Genomic DNA, 15,568 nt, shown 5'->3' with positions numbered 1-15,568 from the left:
ATTCATATAATAAAATATTATGAAAGTATGAAGACATAGTACATATCTATACTGTTCTAGAAACAGTGTCCATGACATATGGTTACTTAAAAGCCAGTTTCCAGAGAAATATATGCAAGAGGATTCCATATTTTTGTTAACATGTGTATTCATATACATATCTTTGTATGAATAGAAAAAATCCAGGCATAAATATGCCAGTGTACTAGCCATGGGTATCTTGGAAGGCAGAATAACATGTAGTCTTGATATTATCTAAACTGTCTGAAATTTTCTTATGGCTGTGAATCTTATAATTAGAAAAAAGGGACCTGGGGATCTAAGTCAGCGGTAGAGCTTGCACACCTGGGGCTCTGAGTCTGACTCCCAGCACCCCCAAACAAAGAAGAAAAGTCTTAAGGACCAATGGTGAGGGAAAACAAAACAAATAACAAACCCTATCTCAGACTGGCATAGTAGCACATGTCTAAAATTTCAGCACTTGGGAGGCAGATTTCTGAGTTTGAGGCCAGCCTGGTCTACAGATCAAGTTCCAGGTCAGCCAAGGCTACACAGAGAAACCCTGTCTGGAAAAAACAAAATCAATAACACCAAAAAAAAAAAAAAAAAAAAAAAAAAGAAGAAAGAAAGAAAGAAAAGAAAAGAAAGAAAGAATGAAAAACAAGCCTGTCTCTGCATCACAGTCCAAAGGGGAAAAGGGGAAAGTTCACATTCTTTCCCTTGGTTCCAAGGTCCTCAGTTGGCTGCTCCTTACTGGCTCCCAGTAGAGTTAGTTGCTGTTCTGGTGTCATCATCTATTTACAGGTCTATGAATTGCAGTTCACGAGCTACTCTGGGGAAAATTGCCCCAGTGCTTAGCAGTAGAACCCAGTAAAGAACTGTGAACAACTGAATGATTGTTGTGGGCCCTAATGTTATTGGACAAGTTGGGGCAGATTGTGGACATGTTTGTTAAAGGCTAAGAAAAAAAAAGGCAAAACTATAGGCACCTTCGTCCTGGTTTAGAAGTTCCCTGTTGTAACTCTCAGCCCACTCTAGCACTGTAGACCTCAAGTAGGGCACACATGGTCTGGCTCATTTGGAATGTGATGTCTACAGAATAATGGACATACATAAGGCACTTCATCAGGGCTGGTCCCTCTCATGCTGTGCTGGGCCCCACATCACCCACATTACCAGAGATGACCCAGCTCAGATGAGAGTGGTGAGAGGGGAGGACCCAAGACTCTAACAAAGCAGGTAGTTTGCTGCTCGCAATGAGCGTGTATCCCAAATGCCCTGTGAAGCCACAGCCCGCTTGGTCGAAGGCAAATTAGACTTTGGAAAGGCAAACATTTATTTGGAACTAAGTTTTTGATAGCCAGGTCCAAATCTGTATGTTTCTGGAAAGGAGGGTTGGATTGATTTTCTATTGCTGCTGCAATGAAATTCTAAAACCTTATTCACTCAAAACAATTTGGCATCTTATACTCCTGCAGACCCAAAGTCTAGCACACGCATCATGGAGCTAAAACAAAGGTGTTGGTGGAGCAGCAGTGTTATCTGCAGGGGAATCTGTTCTTGACTTGCCTTCTACAGGCTGCCCTCATGTCTTGACTCATGAGCTCTTCCTTTGTCTTAACGTTGTGTATTGAATGCCTCTGATTATGCTTCTGTAACAGTATTTTCCTATTAACCACAGACAAAAAAAAGGTTTCCTGATTAAAAACAATTTAGATTTATTTTATGTCCATGAATGTTTTGCCTACCTGTGTGTCTAGTGTCTGAAGAGGTCAGAAAAGGGCATTGGTCCCCTAGAACTGGAGTTACAGATGGCTGTGAGCCACTGTGTGAATGCTGGGAATCAATTCTGGTGCTCTTAACCACAGAGCCATCTCTCCATCTTAAGGATCCATGCAATTAAAATAGATTTGCTTCAATTATTCCCAGTAATCTAATCTCAAGGTTCTCAACCTTAATTATTTCAGCAACATCTCTTATGCCTTAATGATAACAAATTCACAGGTTCCAGAGATGAGGACAGTTGCTGGGGATGGGGAAGTATTATTCTGTCTGACAAGGTATGATGTGGAAAAAGTCTAAAGTATTGTTCATTAGAACCTAATTCTATATAAAGAAATGATACAGGGGTGAGCCAATGTTCTTTAAGGACATTAAGCTGTTAAAAGTGCTAACAAGTAGTACATGATGGCCCACACTCTTAATCCCAGCACTTAGGAATCAGAGGCAGGTAGATTTCTGTGATTTTGAGGCTAGCCTGAATGACATAGTGAGTTCAGGGACAACCAAGACTACATAGTGAGACCCTGTCTCAAGAAACAAAAACAAAACAAAAAACCCCACAAACCACCACCACCCTTTCCAAAATAAAACAAAAAATGCTAACAAGTCATTTTTCAGATGACAATTGTCATATCTCTCTCCCTTACATCTGGCTGTTTGGGGAAGAAAGCTGTCTGTCAAGTAGCTCACCTTCAATGTCAACTGGCTGGACTACCCTCAAGGTAGCCCAGCTATTTTGGACACATTAGAATTGTTCTGACAGCACTAAAGGGAACCACTTCAATGACCACAGAAACCAAAGTCTGTTTTAGAAGGCTTTGCTCCAGTCATGCCTCCTTCAAATAATTTATTTGAGAAGGAAGCAAGCCAGTAGGTAGAAACCTTAGTAAGCTACAGGTGACACTAGTTTTTCTCATTCCAGACTGGAGGGGAAGAACTTCTTAGGTAACTTGGTAAGAAGGCAATGACTGGTGAAGTATGAGACCTGTGATTTGCGTTTTTTGTTTGTTTGTTTGTCTGTTTTTGAGACAGGGTTTCCCTGTATGTAGCTTTGGAGCCTGTACTGGCTGGCTTCAAACTCACTGAGATCTGCCTGCCTCTGCCTCCCGAGTGCTGGGATTAAAGGTGTGTGCCACCACAGCTCGGGATCACTAATCAAGAAAAAGACCTACAGACTTGCAGGCAATCTGATGCAGCATTTTAATTGACATTCTTCTTCCCAAATAACTCTAGCTTGTGTCAAACTGGCAAGAAGCCAACCCAGAAACTATGAAGAGACAGCGGAATCGGTGGTGCAGCTGCTGTGAGGAGGTAGCTAAGGAGCTCCTTAGAGCAACAGGCAGAAATGACAAAGGATAGAGGAAACATACATGTGGTAGGCTGAATGTATTTGGCCCCTATAAGCTCATAGGGAGTGGCACTATTAGGCAGAATTCAGATAAGAAATATGGATTAATTTAAGTTGTAAGAGCTAGTTAGTAATAAGCCTGAGCTATCAGCTGAGCATTTATAATCTATATTAAGTCTCTGTGTCAGTTGGGAACTGGTGGGAAGGAAAGAAAAGTATGTCTACATGTGTCACAGTAGGGGCAGGCTTTACTGTGGGGGTGGGCTTTGAGGTTTCATATACTCAGGATACCATCCAGTGACTCAGTCAACTTCCTGTTGCCTAAAAGATAAAGGACACTTGGCTATTTCTCCAGCTCCATGCCTACATGCTTGCCACCATGCTCCCCATCATGATGAACTGAAGCTCTGAAGTGTAATCGAGCCACCACAATGAAATGTTTCTTTTATAAGAGTTGCCATAGTCACGGTGTCTCTTCACAGCAATGAAAACCCTAAAAAAATACAGAAGGTGAGAAGTTAAGTTGCTGAAGGTGAGAGACTGGGAATCCTGGTCACCAGAAGAGTTGCAGGCAGCTGGCAAGCCTTAAAGACTGAGGATCCCATACCAAAGGCTGCTGGGGTTGCTGGGGGTTGCTGGGGGCTGTTGGGGACTGACTGACTGCTGCTGCTGCAGACCAAGGATTCCATTAGTTGATGAATACTCAGCCTTTGACAATCAAAACCCAGAGTGTTATACATCCAGCATGAGCATCTAGAGCTCACAGCCTCAGACATATGGCTCCTGGCTCTAGAAATAAGTCTCTAGTTGTCACAGCTTGGAGGTACATGTCTCTGAGCCTGGTAGGCTAGTCCATTAGCCTTTGACATTTGGTGGCCTGGGACTAACAACATTGGAAATGCCATTCCTTATCTTTTCTTGAGAAGGACCCCAGCCAGCTTCTGATAACATAACAACATGGAAATTATCTAAATAGTAAAAATAAGCAAATTCAAGGAACATACATGAAATTATCCTAATTTTGTAGAACGTCTTCCCCCTATATATGCACTATCTCTGTTTACATTTTGTTATCTATAAATGAAAATGACTACCTTCAAAACAGTTGTATAGTTTTTGGGTTAGCAGTTTCATGCTCATTAGTGTATATGTGAGTCATCTGAAACTCTGTTAAAGGGTGATTTTGCTCAGTTTGTCTGAGGTGGACCCAAGATCCTGCATGTCTAAGTTTTCCTAGATATTGTTGGTGCTGATGTTAGATCATGCTTTAACTAGCAAGGGACTGAGGATAACTTTTGGAGACCTCAGCACAAATTGTTTCTAGTGGACCTGCTGTGTAGACAAGCCTGTCTCAGAAAACTGCTGATAGAGGTCCATTCACATGAACTTTAACCTGTTCTGTCTCTCCACGTTGATATCTTACTTTTTTGTCGTGTTCAAGCACTTTTGATATCTTACTTTTTTGTCGTGTTCAAGCACTTTACTCTTTTTAAAATCTAGCAATAAGTATCTGTGTTTTCAGAGTTTGTCTTTCTAAGAGTCTGTTTATTTATTTATTTATTTATTTATTTTGTGTGCATGTGTACCTGTGCCTACAAAGGCCAGAGTGGGGTCTCTTGGATCTGAAGATAACAGTGTTTATGAGCTGCCTAGTGTGGGTGCTGGGATGCAAATTCCATGCTCTGAAAGAGCAGTAAGTGCTCTTAACCTCAGGGTTTACCTTTTGTAACCATAATAATTAATATACCATAAGTACATTAAAGTATATGGTGAATAATAATATATGAGCACATCCGTAAAACCACCATCAAACTCTAAATAATTAACAGTTTTCACTGTGTCTTTTGTAAGTTCTATATAAGCAGACTCATACAGAGTACATTCTTCTATCTGGCTTCTTCCAGAATGATTATTTCATCCATGTTCTTGTATTATTAGTTCATTTATTGTTTGTTCTTGATAGTATTCCATTGACAGATTTATACCACAATGTATCTATCCATTTACCTGTTGGTAGCTGTCTGGATAATTTTTGGTTTGCAGCTTTTAAAAAACAAAGCAACTTTGGACATTCACATACAAGTCATTGTGTAACATGCTTTTATTTTCTCTCTGGGAAATAGCTGAGTACAGAGACTAGATCTAATGGTCCATTATGTTTAGTTAAAAAAAAAAAGCAACATTTTTAGACTCACTTGCTTTGTTTTATTTGTATGGATATTTTCCTTGCATGTATGTAATGTGCACCATGTGTTTGCCCATTGGATCCTCTGAAATTGGAGTTACAGAGAGTTGTGAACTACCACATGGGTGTTAGAAATTGAGCCCCAATCCTCTGCAAGAGCAACAGTTGCTGTTAACCATGCACCCACCCCTCTATCTCCAAATTTTTTTTGTTTTAAATAAAATTATTATATTGTTTTTTTAAAAGTAATTATACCCTTTGCATTGCTACCAGGACAGGAGTGCATACAAATTCCATTTCTTCTGAAAGAACTCTTGCCAATATTTACTATTTTGAAGTATTTACTGCAAAAACCTTTTTAGACAATCATATAGGCAAGGAAAAAAGCCACCAGTTCACCAGTTAATTAGTCTCTTGGGAGATAATACTATTTAACTGTCATCTTTTAAAAAATTGTCATGTTTATAGATTCCCAAAGTTGGCCCAAAGACACACAGGGCTCGTCTTTTCTTTTTTCATTGATTTATTTGTTGACTGAGTGTGTGTGTGTGTGGAGGTCAGAGGACAACTTGCAGTCCATCCACCATCTGGGTCCCAGGGATTGGACATGGGTTTTCAGGCTTGGTGGCAACCTTACCAGGACCCATCATTTAAACCATAGTTTTCTTTTTCTTTCATTCTTATTATTCAGACACAGAAGTCCCCACCTGCAGAAAACTGAAAATGTGTCTGTCTTCTGGCTCTTCTTTGTTTGAGATATGTCTAGACTGGTCTTGAACTTCTGGCTTGAGCAACCCTTCTCTCAGCCCCCGAACCTCTCTCAGCTTTCCCACTATGGCTGCTTCCTTTCTGCTTTTACATTGGGCTTATAAGTGAAAAGAAAAGACTTTGTCTTCCATGAACTTAAGTTTGGTAATTTTCTGTGATATAGGAACAAAACAAAGCAAAACAAAAAACCTTATAGTTTTCTATTTTCCTTAATCATTTTCTAGTACAATTCAATACCAGCAGTGTTTAGTATAATTTAACATAACATTAGTATTTCAGGTCTTAAATGTGCTAAATGAGTTAGTTGCTTTTTTTTTTTTTTAACTGTATGGAGGAAAGTATCTTAATTCATGCCTTTATGCATAACAATTATTCTTATATTTCAAAGTTACAGAAAGGGATGGCAAAATAACATTAATAATTATGATTCTAAACATTACTGTATGCTGGGTAGGCACTGTAGAACTGGGTATCTGTTCATTATCTCATTAAGGTCCGTGGAGAATATTCTGTTTTCTCTAGTTTAGACATGGGCTCCACACTAGAGATTGTTAATAGTTTAAAAACATGTCAAAGAAACCCAGAGATTATGTTGCCATGCTCCTTGGGGAAGCCCAAAGTGGCTAGGGTGATTTCCACGATATCCCTCCATGTCTCTATGCTTCACTTCCGCTTCCTACTAAAGCAGCATCAGCTTGGCTGCTTGTTGATGGTGGTGGAGTGTCTCCAGAGTCCCGGCAGTCACTGCTTGTCTCTGTCATGCGCTTCTGGCCAGGAGTTTAACTTCCTTGATGGGTCCACAGCTGATGTAATAGGCATCCTGAATAAAATTGCCTTTGTCTTCCAAGCGGATAAGGCAGGACCCTCAAGGAAATGCCTCTCACTTTTATCTCTCTATCCAGAGAAAGAATTTATTCGTGGTATCATGCCACTTGTTCACTCAGTTTACCAATGACACTGTTCTAGGGCGGTACTACTAAGAGAATGGTCTGGAAACTCAGAGCTCTCAGCCATTGTCTGTCTTTCAAACAGGACAGAAATTTACCTAAATTTAGCAAGGTTACCAGAGGAAGTTCTCCACCCAAAGCTCTCAAAGGAGAAACCTGAGAGAAGTAAGCCAGATTCTAGGAGCTGCCCCCTTAGGGTGGGAGGGTCCATGCACAGGGAATCCTGAAAACCATCTTTGTATTCCCGGGGCTATAATTCAAGGTTTGAGTTCTGCCAATTAATGCTCTTAATTGTCTTGGCTTTACTTTTCAAGTATGAAAACTTCAGGTCCTAAGCCCATCTCTGACTGGGATTCTCTTGTCATTAGAACGAATGGCGGTAGTTCCAGCCAGAAATCCCTAGGATGAACGACCAGGTACACCAATCTCAGAAGCACACCCTGAGTGCAGGGTACGGACGTATAGCCCAGGTTCTTCTAAGCATCACAGGACAGGACGTTATAAGAACATGAAACTGAAACTGGGAAAGTCCTTCTTTAACCTAGTTTAGCGTCACCAGCTAGGAGACTGGTGACGGCCTCCGGATCTGGGTCCCGATTGGCTGTGAGTGTGTGGATTAATAAGAGTGCACACCCAGTCCTGGCCACTTCGTAGTTTTGCTCCAGGGAGCACGATGGCTCGCTCCGTGGCTGTGGTCTTTCTGATGCTTGCTTCACTGGTCTGCTTGGATGCCATCCAGCGTGAGTGCCTCTTCCTCCTCTCCTGGCGTTAATTCTGATTTCTCCTTAGTTCTCCTTCTCGACGGGATTGGCCAGGGCTAGGTCTCCCGGGGAAGGGGTGGGAGTCCCGCAGCTTCCTTCTTGCTGCTTCGAGTTAGCAATGTGGAAGTGGCTGGTTTGCGACTGTGAGGAAAGACAGGGAATGATTCCTTCCTGCTCTTTGCCTGCCGGAGTCCCCAGAGTCCTGGAACACAGTGGGAGGGTGGGCCTGCCCTAAAGGAGCAGAGTGGAGGGTCTTGGACTCGTGGAAGCCGGGCCTGGACCCAGGGGCCCGGGGACCCGGGGACCCGAGGAAGTCAGCCCGCGGCGGCCCTGCTGCCTTTCAGTTTCATAGCGCCTTGGGATACAACAGAGCAGGAAATCTAGAGAAATGGGCATGGGTCCTAGGCTCTGCTGTTTCCAAAGCTTTCTGGCCGTTGACTTACCTTGTCTCATTAATGTTTTTAGTAATAATTGTAAGGCTGCTGGGTAGTTTTTTGAGTGCTTTATAACTTTGAAACAGCATTTACGATGTAAACATTCTTGTATCTCTCAGATGGGGAACCAGAGGCACAGAGATTATGGCAGTCGGGACTGAAATCGAAGCCTATTTATGACATTTGGGGTAAAAGTAGCCACTTTTGTTTCTAGAAGTGCTGGAGGCCTTCCTGGGTTATAGTCTGCAAAACAGGCTGGGCTGCCTTGGACCCTTGGTACTTCAAACAGGGTTTCCTTGTTGGCACACTGCCTGGTTCTTTCCAAGCATCTACTTTCAGTTTTGAAAACTGCAAGTTTTTCAAAGTCAGGGAGGTTGTGAACTCTGGGTAAAGATAATTCAGTATAGTTACCAAGACTCTTGAGGATAAATAACTCTCAAGTCATAGAGGTAGAAAAGTGGCAGATCCCAGATTCAAACCTGGCTCAACACTTGTCTTTGTTGTCAAAGAGGAGATTGTTCTTTTTTGGAGGTTTCTAGGCAGGGTGAACTGGCCTCTGACCTCTGTGGCATTTATTATGCTCTTGTCACTAAAACCTCAAATGCAAGGAGCTTTCTGGTTTATCTTCACTTTAACTTTACAGGAAAAAAAATTATGGCTCCATTGAAACCTTAACTCTAATTCTTGACAGGACTAGTAACATTTCCTCCAGTGCATCTAAAAACATACAGCTCTTCCTTCTTCCTATTGCCTTCTATATGTGGATAATAGCTGCCCTTTAGAGACCACATAACCCTGAGTATATGTGTATTTGAAAGTATAAGTCAGGTGTGGTAACTCATGCCTGTAATCTCAGCCCCAAGGAAGCTAAGACAAGAGTTTAAGGCCAGTCTGGAGCCAGAGTAAGACTATCTCAGATGGCTGGATGGATCAATAAATAGGTGGACACTCAGACAAACAGATAGATGATAGTGAAAACACAAAAAAGCCAGTGAAATGGCTCAGCAGGTAGAGACACTAGCCACTAAGCTTGAGTTTGATCTCAAATTCTACTTGGTGGATGGAGAGAACTGACTCTTAAATCCACATAAGAGTTATGGTGCTCTCTCTCTCTCTCTCTGTCTCTCTCTCTCTCTCTCTCTGTGTGTGTGTGTGTCTCTCTCTCTCTCATACACACCAATTAGAAAGAGTTTATAGTATTTCCTTTCCATGTCCCTGTATCTCAAGGTACTTATTCCCAACAAGTTTAGTTAGGGCAGTCATTTGAAAGTGCTGACTAGAAATATATTTCCTCTCATAGACATCTCTCCACTTAGCTCTAGTGGAATCTAGTCTTCCTCGTTCATCATATTCCTCACTTCTCCCTACAGTATTTTATCCATTCCAACACAACCACTTAGTTTTGCTAGCTTCTGTAGATATTTAAATGTTGCTTGTTTTCTAGTTTATGAAATCAGAGTTTTGTTTTGGCCCGTTATCTCTGGACTGGAACAGAGAGATTGTATGTGGCAGGATTGGCCCCTGGACTAACTTGCATAGGAACCTAAGTGGGGAAGAGATAATACTAACATCTACCACCTGAGCGGCAATGCTCAGCTTTCATCTCTGTATCACACAACACATGTCAGGAAGTCTAGGGAGGAGCAATAAGCAAAAAGGAAGGGGATAAAAATAAAGTGAGAGCTGACGCAGCACACAAGGACATGGGCACTATGAAGTGGGTACTGCAGGGGGTGTGCTGAATGAGACATGAAATCGGAAAGTAGGTGGGCCATAGAATTTATTAAGAGAAGGGATCAGTGCAGTTCTTGAGAGCTTCCAATAAAAGTCCAGTAGTCTCTAGTGACAGAAGACACTGCTACAGGCCAGGTAGGAAAAAAACCAAAGGCCTGTACAGGATTTTAAGGAAAAGATACTAGGTCATGATGTAGTTCTCAAAATGTAGGTAGCCTTTTGGGGGAGCAGAAGATCACATTTCCAGAGCAGAAATAGAACTGAGAGAAATAGATGACCAAATGGGGCATGGGGCATGGTATAGACTGAGATGCAGTTAGCTCCAAGGAAAAGGCCCTGGAAAGTTGTCATTTGTCTTTTTCTGTGACTCTTAGGTACCCCACAAATACAAATCTACACACGCCACCCACCTGAGGATGGTAAAGCAAACTTCCTGAACTGCTATGTGTCGCAGTTTCATCCCCCCCACATTGAAATCGAGCTGCTGAAGAATGGGAAGAAAATGGACAAGGTGGAGCTGTCAGATCTGTCCTTCAACAAGGACTGGTCTTTCTATCTTTTGGCTCACACAGAATTTGTGCCCACTGCGACCGATAAATATGCCTGCAGAGTTTCACATGTCACTCTGAAGGAGCCCAAGGTCGTCACCTGGGGTGAGTCTTCAAGTTCTTCCTTAATTTCTAGAAGCTCTATCTGTGTTGAGTCACAGCTTAAACCTGCTTTGCTATTTCAAAAATAAATCTGCATACTAAGACCATTAGGAGATATCCCCAAAACACTGATCAGTAGCTCCCTGCTGTTAGAGCAGGGAGCTACAGCAGCAGTACCCACTGTCCCAGACTTCCTGCTGTGACTTCCTCCAGGCAGCCTGATGCACACAAAGTGCCAAAGAGCTTGTTGGGAAGTCATAGGCTTTGGCCTGCAATCCCTGCCCTCATGTATCTACAATTCTGTACTGTTCAATGGCTTGGCTAGGTACTTGGCTAGGGGGTGGATCTCTGGGTAGTTCTCAACAAGTACTCAAAGCTAGCAACAACAACCTATTTATTCTACCAGTCTTATTACTAACACTTTTGGATGTCTGTTAGTACTTTGTATAGAAAAGTAAAAATGTTTTCTTTTTCTTTCCATTTTCTTTTTTTATAGAACGAGACATGTAATCAAGCATCACAGAGGTAGGTTTCTTGACCTTAAGAAATGGGCCTTTGGGAGAGGGGAGTCTGGGGGTGGAGCACACACTGGGGGGTAGGCCTAGCATGCATAAGGGTTTGTGTTCTATTCCCAGCACTGCAGGAAGAGAATTTTTTGCTTCACTCTCCTAGGAGCTGTTTATAGACAGCTCTAACACCATAATTGTCACTGTACCAAAGACGTTAGTCAGGGTAGCTTGCTAGTAGCCACAGCAGAATCCTTTGGGGTTACAACTTTTATCCTATGGATTGGCAGGAAGAAGGCAAGTAACTACAGGTCTGGCTCTGCCATCATCACTAACCCTCTAAAGGGAGAATAGCAACTTCTAATATGTGGCCAGGAGAGACCTGCAGTTATCAACACCATCTCAAGGGTTTGGTCATCTTCTGTTTTCTCCTTGTCATTTCTGCTAAGAAATGGACAATGAATCACTTGCTTTCTTTGTGTAGCAGTGGCCTTGCTCTTCAGCCAGAAGAGTGGGGTGACAAAGTTCTGCAGATCCATCTCCCCTCAGTCTCTTGCTCTGTCTCAGTGGGTAGGCACTAGGTTTACTTTCTACAGACTTTCAGAGCACTCAAGGAAAGACAAGGATATAGGTTGTTGTAATTTCATGTAAACACACTATCAGAGCTGTATCGGAAGGAAACCTAGGAGCATGAGAGAGGGGGAACACGGGCTTTTCTATTAGATGCAGTGTAGTGGTGGAAACTTCAGGGAAATCATACTGTTCAGGGACATTGGGGCTAAAATCTTGTTCAAACCTTGTATTATGTTTATTTCTAGGAAAGCAGGATTGATTTGAGAGAGGGTATTAGAGAGGATAGGTAATCTGGCCAGACAGTCACCAAGTGGTGACTCACTTACTTTAAGAAGGTGGTTACACACAGATGCTAGACCCATTGGTGGTAAGATCTGTAATGTGAATAAAGTAAACGCTCTACTGACTTCCTCTTTCCTTCCTTCCCTTCCCTTTTTTCTTTTCAGGTCTGAAGATGCTTCATTTGGACCAGTTTAATTCTAAAGTATTTCTCAGTTTTTAATACTCAGTTTAATCTATGCATACAGGAGAAATAGTAACGACACATCATCTTCTTTATGACCTACTTTGAATTCTGCATGTTTTCCAAAAACAGACTGAAGAGTAACATCCTAGATATCTGAAATAATAAAGCATCAATGAGTATTTTGATCAGAAACAAACCATTTTGATAATTTGAAAGAAAAAAACTGCTAGTGAATATAATTAAGAATAATAGTTGATCATATATCAAACCCTTTGTACATCTTATTAGTTGGATGTAGTCATTCGTCTTTAGTCTATCACAACATAAGTGATTTTTAAAAAAATCTAAAAAACCTGAGATATTTTCGTTTTGGTAAAACACACAGGTCCAACTGAAATTTGTTATTATGCCTAGCAATGCTCTCCCCCAACCTCATGGATTACTTCCTCTTTGTTATTTTTACTCAAAAATAAAACAAAATATAATAAAATAAATAAAGAAAGAAAAAAGGATGTTTTCTAGACATTGCCAGACTGTTACATGAAGTGGTTTCAGGGTAGCTTTCAACGTCTGCAAGTGTGTGTGTGGTTTTATCACCCGAAGAGCCTGTGAGTATCTTAAGAGGTTCTCATAGAAGCAGGCACCAGAACTAGGGGTCTACATGAACACGACTAAGGAAGGGCTCCAAAGCAAAGCAGTAGGAGTGTGGCTGATGACAGGAAATAGGAAGGAACTGAGAGGGGAATAGGGATTTTGGAAGTACTGGTTCTACAGGGAGCTCTAGAGCAGAAACCACATGTTAAAGTTTGTCTTGGCAATGTGGACAAGCCTGTTGCTGGCTCTATAGGACTATGTGATAGGATGAAAGCCCAGATACTTTGGCATGCAGAAGCTGAGGACTGGCTCTCACTATTGGATGTAGGTGGAACATCAGTGGCTACTGTTTCCTGTTGGATCTACAGCATAGCCAGTCTGAAAGACCCACTACCAGTTCAAAGTTTCTAAGGGCTAATGTTAAAGTAGGAATGCTAATCAATTTAGAGCTAAGTTTGAATCCCAATTCAAAAGTTATTATAAAATCCTGACTTGAGCTTTTAATTTTGATAGTTTAGTTGTATCCCCAAAGGTCTGTTTGTGGTTGCACCTTTAAGAGGTGGGGTCTAGTGGGAGGTTCTGTGGTACTCTCACAGGATGGGGATCTTTTTGAGTTCTGAAATGGTTATTATAAAGGCAGCAACTAGGCCCCTTCTGTCCCTTGTGCTGGTCTAACATTTAAACACTTGCTCACTCCTGATGTACTTTTCCTATTGCTGTTGACCCAAAAGAGGAATCTTAGGCATAGAGTCTATACTAATCATTTAAAATTTTGAAATTTCAAAACTGTTAATTAAATAAATATTATTAAGTAGCTTGTGTCAAGTATTTTGTTATAATAATTACTTATTAATAGTCACCGTAACGCCAAAGTGGGATTAGTCCTATATCACAAAGGTTATTCATTTATTCACTCAATTATTATTTTGAATTTAGAATTATTAATTTATTTTTATATGTATGATACATGTACATACAGACATGCATGCTTAGTGCCTATGAAGTTCAGAAGTGGGTGTCAGATCCCCTGGAACTAGAGTTATAGATGGATGTGAGCCACCACACTCATCACATAGGTTCTCTGGAAGAGCAGCTGGTACTCTTAATTGCTAAGCCTTTCAGTGTGTGTGTGTGTGTGTATGGATGCAGAGGCCAGAGGTGCTTGTTGTTGGATATCTTTCTCAATTGCTATTACTCTCCACCTTATATTATGAAGCAAAATCTCTGTGAATCTCAAATTTGGAGATTTAGCTGGCCAGCAAGCCTTAGAGATTGTGGTGGTTTGAAAGAAAATGGCCCCTAGAGGCTTGTAGGAACTGATACTATTAGCAGGTATGGCCTAGTTGAGGTAGGTGTAGACTGTTGGGAAAATGTATCTTAGTCTCTTCCTGCGGCCTTGGGGTTCAGATGTAGAACTCTTAGCTATTCTCCAGCACCGTATGTGTCTGCAGGCTGCCATGCTCCCGCCAAGAAGGCAATGGACTAACTAACCCTCTTAACTGTAAGCCAGCTCCAGTGAAATTTGTTTGTTTGTTTTTTTTTTAAATAAGAGTTGCCATGGTCAGTGTTTCTTCACAGCAACAGACACCCTAACTAAGACAGGTCCTCTGGTTTCCACCTCTGCAGCTCTGGGATTATAAACACATATCACCACTCCCAGCTTTTACATTAGTACTGAGGAGTGAACCCAGGTCCTTGGGCCTAAAGACTGAGGCATCTTCCATTACCCCAATAAATGATTTTTTATGGGAGGTAAATGGGCCCAGAAGACAGCAATCTGGGCCAAAGTTCCTTAGGGTTATATGGGTCAGCTCCTACTTAATCTTGCTTGGTTAGGGAAGTTTCAGTAGCACTGAAGATGGTTGGGTCACTACTGCTGGGCTTACGCAGGATAAGGGAACATCATGGGAAGTTCTTCCTTCATCTAGACATCACAAGGCCTGACTGAGCCCAGCCAAAGCTGTTCAAGAACAAGACTGCAGTAGTAGCCTGGGAACTCAGCAGAAGGAAGGGAGATTGGGTTACTTCCAAAGGCTGCTTCCTCCAGCAGCCAAGAGCTCAAAAGAACCTCAGGGAGGCACCTGGGAGAAAGAACCCACCCTCCTTCCTGCCAGCACCTTAAATAGAAACCTTTATTTTTCCTGTGTGTGTGTGTGTGTGTGTGTGTGTGTGTGTGAGTGCATGTGTATTTGTGTGTACATGTGAAGGCTAATTTAGTCCCCTTGGAAGCCACAGGCTGGAGCTGGAATTATAGACAGGTGCTGGAATTCAAACTTTGCTTGAAACTGCTGAACCATTTCTCCAGCTCCCCACAAGACACCTTAAAAATACACTAGTTACATTGGAAATAACTCCAGGGCAGGCTGCAGGTGGAGAAGCGAACTGAACCCTTCCTACCTGTCCTGGTAGAACTTCGTTGGCACCTCAGGGTGCCAAGAAAGACCATATTTCCAACTTCTGTCTCCAAGTCCTGTGTTAAACCTTGAGGAGTAAACCTGGTTCTCTCTCTCTCTCTCTCTCTCTGTGTGTGTGTTTTTTTTTTTTTTTGTGTGTGTGTGTGTGTGTGTGTGTATGGCTTCTCTAGCATCACATTTTGCCATATTGCTTTGAGCTCAGCAATGGCTCTGATTCAAATGTTACAGTATTGGTTCTGTGATGCTTTTCTAAAATGGTGATAATCTAGGTAAAATTCCCAAAACAAACAAACAAAAATCCCATACTACACCTTTTGAGTTACCTTGTACTTATTCAGCTGTGTTAGCCAGGCATAGCAAGTAGTCAACAGAATTTCAAGAAATAAAACAATTTAAAAACACAACA

General features: G+C 41.7%; 1 protein-coding gene across 1 annotated transcript; it reads left to right on the top strand.

Annotated features, from left to right (window-relative positions):
* Nucleotides 1-7,680: 7,680 nt before the first annotated feature.
* On the top strand, nt 7,681-13,387 carry B2m (beta-2-microglobulin). Its single transcript, XM_051183545.1, has 4 exons — nt 7,681-7,770; nt 10,334-10,612; nt 11,106-11,134; nt 12,135-13,387. The coding sequence occupies exons 1-3, from the start codon at nt 7,704-7,706 to the stop codon at nt 11,117-11,119; spliced, it is 360 nt and encodes a 119-aa protein (XP_051039502.1). The 5' UTR covers nt 7,681-7,703; the 3' UTR covers nt 11,120-11,134; nt 12,135-13,387.
* The last annotated feature ends 2,181 nt before the right edge of the window (nt 13,388-15,568 follow it).

Source organism: Phodopus roborovskii, unplaced genomic scaffold, assembly GCF_943737965.1.
Source record: "Phodopus roborovskii unplaced genomic scaffold, PHOROB, whole genome shotgun sequence".
In the NCBI taxonomy this organism is placed as follows: domain Eukaryota; kingdom Metazoa; phylum Chordata; class Mammalia; order Rodentia; family Cricetidae; genus Phodopus; species Phodopus roborovskii.
This window is presented reverse-complemented; position numbering and strand designations above follow the sequence as displayed.